Source organism: Vipera berus (genome assembly GCF_964194415.1).
Source record: "Vipera berus genome assembly, chromosome: 6".
In the NCBI taxonomy this organism is placed as follows: domain Eukaryota; kingdom Metazoa; phylum Chordata; class Lepidosauria; order Squamata; family Viperidae; genus Vipera; species Vipera berus.
The window spans coordinates 82,023,177-82,031,235 of NC_138208.1; the positions used below are offsets into that span (position 1 = coordinate 82,023,177).

At 41.5% G+C, this 8,059-nt stretch overlaps 1 protein-coding gene across 2 annotated transcripts in view; it reads left to right on the forward strand.

Moving 5' to 3' along the window:
- The window catches only part of PDE3A (phosphodiesterase 3A), a 302,639-nt gene extending 294,901 nt beyond the window's left edge, over nt 1-7,738 (forward strand). For both annotated transcript variants that reach the window (XM_081330553.1, XM_081330554.1), the window contains one exon: nt 1,534-7,738. In XM_081330553.1, coding sequence (XP_081186679.1) covers nt 1,534-1,772 — 239 coding nt within the window. In that variant the 3' untranslated portion in view covers nt 1,773-7,738. The remainder of the gene's footprint in view (nt 1-1,533) is intronic.
- The last annotated feature ends 321 nt before the right edge of the window (nt 7,739-8,059 follow it).

The window sequence follows — 8,059 nt, forward strand, 5'->3', positions numbered from 1 at the left end:
TTGGAGACAAAACATTCCTGAGTAATACTTCCTCCCTAATTTTTTTATTTCCTTTTATTAAAACGTCTGAAGAAGTTCATCATGCACGTTAGTAAAGACAGGGATGCAGGAGGGGTAGAATCCAAATGTTTTCACAGAATCGTAGATGAAAGCATGAAAAACACTTTCACCAAGGAGAGTTTGGAAACCCAGCTTAGAAATTCTAGCTGCAGGGGGATCCTAAGGGGTTCTCCTGATCTGGAAAAAGAATGGCATGTTCATAGCACCAGAATGTCAAATCTTTTCAAGCGGTAGCTTAATCAGCTGAATCCTCAGTTGCTGATTAACTTAATTGGGTTTAATTGGTTTCCTTTGCAGGGGGTTAGACTAGATGATCCTTGCATGTTTCCCCCAAATTCCTTAGTTCTATGTTACTGTATTTGACCAATAAGCGTTGGTAAGAGATTAATAGGCCAGATATTGAGGGCAAAGCAAGGTCAAACATGGGACAATGAAAACATGTCATGACCTCATCACACAAAAGTTAGATATAGGAAGAGGGGAAATACGTGTATTCATTGAAATCGGTTGTTCTATGCCAGGCGTGCAAAGCGTTATTAGACTTTTTTCACAATTCCTTCTGTGGTGGAAGGTAGACTGGAGTGCCAGGAGGAAGGGGCCAAGGGACAAAGAGGCAGCAGAGCTTGGATAGTCTGGTACAGGGGTAGGCAACCTTGGCTCTTTTATGACTGGTGGACTTCAACTCCCAGAATTCCTGAGCCAGCATGGCTCAGCTTGGAAACCTCTCCCTTTCCCCTCAGCATGGCTGGCTCAGGAATTCTGGGAGTTGAACTGCCATATTATAATAATAATAATAATAATAATAATAATAATAATAATAATAATAATAATAATAATAATAATAATAATAATAATAATAATAATAATAATAACCAGCACCCTTGTTCTAGTCCAGGGGTTGGCAACCTTGGCTCTTTTATGACTGGTGGACTTCAACTCCCAGAATTCCTGAGCCAGCATGGCTCAGCTTGGAAACCTCTCCCTTTCCCCTCAGCATGGCTGGCTCAGGAATTCTGGGAGTTGAAGTCCAGGAGTCATAAAAGAGCCAAGGTTGCCTACCCCTGGTCTGGTAGGCAGGAAGAGGGCTAAGACAGCCCCTCCCAAGCAGTACACAGCGTGTATCCATAATTAATGCAGATAGTTGCTTTAGTCTGGCAAGGCTCTGTCTGTCTGTTGCTGAAAAGCAATGAAGAAACTATGCAGAAGTAACTCCAGGTATCACTGTTGGTTCTTGGGGCCTGACGATTTTGCTGAATTGTATTCCAAATTGGCAACACCTTTTTCAGCAATATCCTTCCGTTATACTGTTCTCACCGGAGAAAGCTACTCTTGAGTCCTGTACGTGGTGGTTATTTGCTTTATTCCAGTTGGGCCCTGTCTACCCTACTTCCATTGATGTCGATGTAAGCCAGGTTTTGCAGACTTTTCCTCCAATGTGAATGAGGCTTTATGTTTGCTTATCGCCTTTGGCAGGAAAAAGGAGGAGGAAAGTCTACTGCCAGATAACTCAGCACTTGCTGCAGAACCACCAGATGTGGAAGAAGGTCATTGAAGAGGAAGAGAGGAGAGCTGCGAAGGACAAGCAAAGTGGGGAGCCATCAACGGCACTGCACCCGTCCTCTGAGCAAATAGAGGCTATTAAAGAGGAGGAAGAGGAGAAAGGAAAGGCCAAAGAGGAAGACGATAACACTGCTCCAGAAGAAAACCAATGACAGTGACAGGAATTTTGTACAGTATTTGATGCAAGGACACCTTGCGTACCAATTGTTTTTACAAGCCAGCACAACGTTTAGACACGACACTGTAGAAATACGGGATAATTCACCTACAGCTGTTTTTAAGTTTTCCTTCCTTCCTTCCTTCCTTTTCCTTCCTTCCTCCTTCCCTTCCTCCCTCCCTTCCCTCCCATGAGGTACATTGCTTTCACAGTTCAACGGCCATTTTTACAAATTTTTCATTGGAGAATTATAAATATACACACACACATACAGAAAATATTAGCCTGGGTTTATAAGCTGCATATTTGTTTATTTGTTCTTTTTAAAAAGATGATTATACGATGCTGCCTGTGATATTATTAAAAAGAAAAAAAGAAAGGCATCTGAAACTGAGACAATACTCAGTGAAATGGAGAAGGCCGTACTGCCCTTGTGTTGGCTTTGTTGTTTTGTTTTTGTTTTGTTTTTTGTTGGAAGTGGAGCAACTGATTGTGTCAGTTAATGGTTGATCCCGACTGCCAGCATAGATGCACCTGCAGGACATCACGGGCACACAACACAGGAGCACCGCAATTTGTGGAGCGAAAGGAAGGGCTTTCTGCTTTGGAGACAGGTTTTGGCAGGTCTTCCCAGAAGATTATGCCCCTCCATTGCAGAGAATGTGCTCTCTTCTTTCTCAGCGTGAAGAACTCTGCCTTGGACTGCTTGCTCATTCTTCCACACAGCTCAGTAAAATCCAGATGGAGGTGAGCCCACAGCAGCTCTGGAAAACAGGACTTCCCATTTCTGGAGCGAGCCCCCTCTCTTGCTGTTTGGTGGGTCTTGATTGGTTTATCCGAAAAAGCTTGCCCCTTGAAAACTTGTGCAAGCTGCAATTCCTACCTATATATTGCACAACTTTTTAGGCCACGTTCCCTTCTCTCCCCCCCTCCCACTTTGGGGGAGCAAGTTTCAAGCATCAACACGTTACCACACGTTGGTGGTGGCAATTTTCCATGTTGTGTGAAGGCATTTCCAATTCAATGAAGGGAGGGACACCCTAGGATCCTTCCCACCTTTCATTGCATTCTTATCTTTTTCCTGTGTCTTGTGAGCATGAGAAAGGTGACTTTTAAGATGGATTGTGAATGAGATACGCCCGTCGGGCAACCGTCGCTTCTGCTTTTTATTGGAATGTGCGTATGGACTGCGAACCCGGTGCCTGGTGACCTCAATCGGAGGGAATCCCAAATCTGCTTCAAGGGATCCAATTCTTCTTCGTTGCTTTGTTGGTTATAAGCTGATTGCATGTGGGAACGAGGATTCTGGAGCACCTGGACCACCTAGGTGAAACACTGCCTAGGACTCGCTGCAGTCCCACACAAAGTCAAATGGAGGTCTTCAACTTCCAGAATTTTTCAGACAGCTTGGCCACTGCTGAGGATTCTGGAAGACACACTTCTGGAGGGACACACCCTTAAGGAAGGCTGCCACCCTGCATTTTCTGCCACGATAACGGAGGACGTTTTGTAGATGCAGTGACCCACCCAGTATTTTAGCCAAGGACGTTTCCCTGTCATTTATCTGTCCTTTCACAACCAACAAGCAATTTCCAGAGCATGCCATGGTTCTTTAGGACAGCAGTTTAGAAAGTGAATGATCTAGATCAGGGCTTCCCAGATATTGACAACTTGAAGACCTGTGGACCTCAACTCCCAGAATTCCCCAGCCAGCCGTGGGAGCTGAGGTCCACAGGTCTTAAAAGTTGTCAATATTGGGAAGCCCTGTTCTAGACAGATAGGTTTGATTTCTGGCACAAGAGTTTTGGAAAACAACTGCATAAAAGGACAAGAAGAAAAAGAAACCCTACTACCAATCAAGGCAGGAAGCTGCTGTGCTGTTGGTTTTCAAGAAAGGTGGTTCCCCATCCTGTACTTCATATTTGTTCACCGCATCCTAAGTTGAATAAGTTCTGCTTTAACGTTTTTCCTAAAACCCAGTTAGCTGAGTGGTACCACTTGAGAAGATCTTTCAAGCGTCCCTTTAGGAACAGGGCTCTTCAAACTTGGCCCTTTTATGACTTGTGGACTTCAACTTCCAGAATTCCTCAGCCAGGCACGCGTGCCTGGCTGAGGAATTCTGGGAGTTGAAGTTCACAAGTCATAAAAGGGCCAAGTTTGAAGAGCCCTGCTTTAGGAGGTCTATAGGTATGAATGCCAGAATGTAAAGAAAATAGCATAATTTGGGAAAACAAAATACAATTTGACTTGCCTGTTTCTGTCATTCTATTTACGTCCTCCATCTGGGTAATGTTCAGTTTTATTTTTTAAAGTAAATGCAATCCCAGTCTTTATGGTTTGAAATGCAGTTCGGATGGATGTCATGAAATTGCAGAAGAAACTTTGATGTCAAAGTTTGCCCACCTCGATTGTATGTCTTGGCAGCTATAAAAGCAAGATTCCATTACACAGGGGGGGGGGAAATTCACCAGCAGACATAGGACTTCTTTAGATGATTAGTTGTCCATCTTTAATGCTTCATTGGTCACAACTAATTTTTATTAGCCTACACATAAATACAGAGGCACTTTTTTTAGTGTCCTGTTGATAGGGGAAGCTGGGTTGTATTTGTAAAGATAGTTAAAAGAGAAAAAAAAGATTTTTTTCCCATGAAATGTGACTGTTTTTGAATTTGACAAATGAAGTCCTGCACGATTGGGAATGGAATTGGATGAATTCTTTTCAGATGGGTGGGCTTGTTAACAGCAACTGTCACGAGACACATTTGAGTGTAACGAAATGCTGCAATTTAGCAGCGGAGCCTAACTGTTTATCACAGAGTTTTAAGTAGTAGTACATGTGACAGGAGATCAGTCTGTAACTAAGTGTGCCCTCAAAAATATTTCCGAAATTATTGCCCTATTTCCATTGGATTGGTTATTGAGCCAACCCATTTCCCTATCTTACTAGTATTTCAGGATGAGTTTTATTTTGCCTCATTGTTTTTCTCCCAAGTTGGTTCTTTGGGATCTCCTAAATTCACAGTCTATACCAGGAATGCCCAACCTTGGGAACATTGAGACCTGTGGACTTCAAATCCCAGAATTCCCCAGCCACCCATGTTGGACTCCACAAGTCTCAAAGTTGCCCTACGCAGATTGTTCAGATTGTTGCTGAATGTATTGGAACTGTAGAAACTCAGTTCTCATTTTGCCCTAATTTGTAATGTGATTGAAGATTGTTGAATAAGCCATGATTTGCCATGTTTACAGTTTGCCTTGAGCCATAATGTGTGGTTTGTGAACCTCAGTGGCTGGGTTCTTACAGTCCACCCTGAACCAGGGTTCACACAGATGGGGGCTAAGGCTATGATTTAGAGGGAAATTTGGGAGTTCTTAAGGTGTGGAACTGATGCCTTAAAGCTTCTGAGGGAATCTTTCACTGCCTCACAATTTTTTTTAAAGAGGATCAGGTGTTTTGGCACCATCCAGTCTGGGAAGCCATGTTTGAAACCAGCATCATCCTTGCCTCCCTTCACTTAGATTAAGCCAGTTCCAACTGAGGGGAAAATGCACATTAGAATTGTTTAGTAAGTTGTTCAGCCTCTTGCGCTTTTCCCATAGCTCAGCAATGTCTTTGAAATTTTGCAGATAGTTAGAACATGGTGTAGCAAGTGTTCACGTATAATGTTTTAAGCCAGGGGTCTTCAAACTTGACCCTTTTATGACTTGTGGACTTCAACTCCCAGAATTCCTCAGCCAGCAAGTCATAAAAGGGCCAGGTTTGAAGACCCCTGTTTTAAGCGAACATCTCAGATTTTTCCCTTCATGGTCTTTCCAGCTGCATAGAGTTGACCACAGAGTATGGCCAAAAAAGTCAAGATTGGCAGCTATGATGATGCAATCAATGCTTAGTCTGTTTTTTTTTGTGTGTATTGTACATATGATGCCAAAAAAGGGAGGGGGATTAGAAACTTCGATTACACCATCACAGCCACCATCTTATATATTTTTTTACAATATCCTGCAAACACCACTGTCCAAATGCATATTATAGAGACAATTCTCACATTCTGGTAACTACTGTGTAAGCTCTCAGAGGACAAACCAGAGTCTAATGGCTTCAAATTGCCTATAAATATGTTCTATGTTTGGAACAAAAGTACTTGCTGGAAAGTTTGTGTTTACATGTCAATCCTTTCCTGTTCAATTGTACTAACATCTAAGGATTATTTATCTGCTGTTCTGATTTTCTAGCGATTGCTAGCAGACATGAATCTGACCTAGATACATTTGTTAGAGCAGCAGTCCACAGTCTTTCTGGCTTGTCAGCCCGGCCTGGCATGGGAAGAGTGTGTGAGTGGTGAGGCACATGTGTGTGCACAGCTTCACACATGAGCAGAGGGTGTTTGCACTCACGTGCAAAGACATGTAACTTTTACATCTCTGATCCTTGTAATGTTCCATGCACAGCTGATGCCTAACTTCCATGAAATTGGGATACATCCACCCACCCATCTATCTCATTTGCACCAAAATTAAGAATGATTTTCCCCAGCAAACCTTTGAAAGATGGGTGTGTATTTGACCATCATGGGAATTAAAGCCAGTTCTCTTGTTTCTCTTGAGAGCAAGTAATGTAGATTCCTAACTTGAGATGTGCACCTTCAGCACACGGTTGTATTTGAGTCTTCTGTTCAATCTGAGCATTCAACAAATCAAAAGTGGCTGTTGACTGAAGGACCCATTGTTCCAGTTCACCTTGGCAGGTTTGAGTCTTTCAGTCATTGTTGGTTGTCTGCCCCATCAAGGTCTCTTAGTAGAGTTGTGGGGTTCATAGTGGAGTTGAAGGTTTCCTCAAAAACAATTTCATGAAGTACTCTTTTTCTTCATATGGGAAAAAAAGGGAGACATGAAGGCGATCAAGCCAGACCTGAATGTTTCCAAGGTCCATTAATTTTTCAAAAAGTGATATTTCAACTAGTGTTGTGTGTCCGACCATCATGGTCTACCCTTATAGCCATGATCCTAGTAAGGGACCGATGACCTTCTGAACGAGAATATCCATCCCAGATAGATAGAGATAAGAGTTATTGAAAGTTGTTGGCAGCCAATATCGACTCCAACATTCTTTGAAGAGCCAAAGTAAAGGAAAGTGGGGAAAATGGTGGAGAAATAGCAATTTAGAAGGACTCACTCATTACCTGAGTTCTTCAGTTTCTTTGTATCTTTATTTCAAGTTGGAAAGAAATATGGGCATTGAAGAAGTTGCCGAAAGTAGTATCTGTGCTTTCATAACAACACACAGCTTCCTCCTTCAGTGTCCCACTAAAATCAAATGAGGCTTTATAAAAGGGGTTCAGTTGCGACATTTTCATCCCTCCCAAGTAGGTGAAATTGCCAACCATTGTTGTACTGTAGAACTGTAACTCCTGCATTCAGTATTTGTAGATGTCCATTTTTTCAACACGGTCTTCTTTTCACTAAATACTACCTGCATTAATTTATATTTATATATTGCCAATATTGTTGTAACCAAACCTCTTTAAGACAAAAACTTCAAAACAAGGCCTTGTATTTTTAGCTGATGATCTTTCACAAACTGACCGAAATCTCTGTTGGCTTTTCTTTTCACGGATATCTTGCACTTAAGACATGTAGCAATACTTAATATATTCCCTTCACAAGTATTTGTTAAGTGATTTTTAGTTAATGGCTGATAAATGTTTTGTACAAAATAGATTCTGTACAGGCGGAGAAACAGGAGAAATCTTTTAGATAAACATTATTTATTTTTACTGTTTTGTAAGTTAGACACTATTAATGAAGCTCCTTTTTGCCAGAATTACTGGAAGTGCCTCTTGGTATAATGTATTATAGTAAATATATATTCAGAATTATTAGAGATAATGTGTCACAAAATGAACAACATGGATGTTGCAATGTGAAGAAAAAAACATAAATATAATTCTGTGGTATCATATTGCTGATGGTTCTTATTTTTTCTTTTTTTTCTTTTTCTTTTTTTCTTAATGGGGTTTGTGAACTCCACATGGCATCAGTAAACACTCAGCTCCAGCCAATTGCCCAGACTCTACTCCGAATTAAAGGATTACAGGGTCATAAAAAGAGAGTGGGATTTGTGATTTGTCCTGTAATTGCCCCCATGGCCCAAACTTAATAGTATTGGTCAGACCATTATTCAAGTCCTCTCATCCAAACCTGGGCACCAAATTAAAGGAGCATGCAAAAGAGTTTAGAAGATAAACAATGTTTGTGAGCAGTGGACTGGAAATTAAGTTCA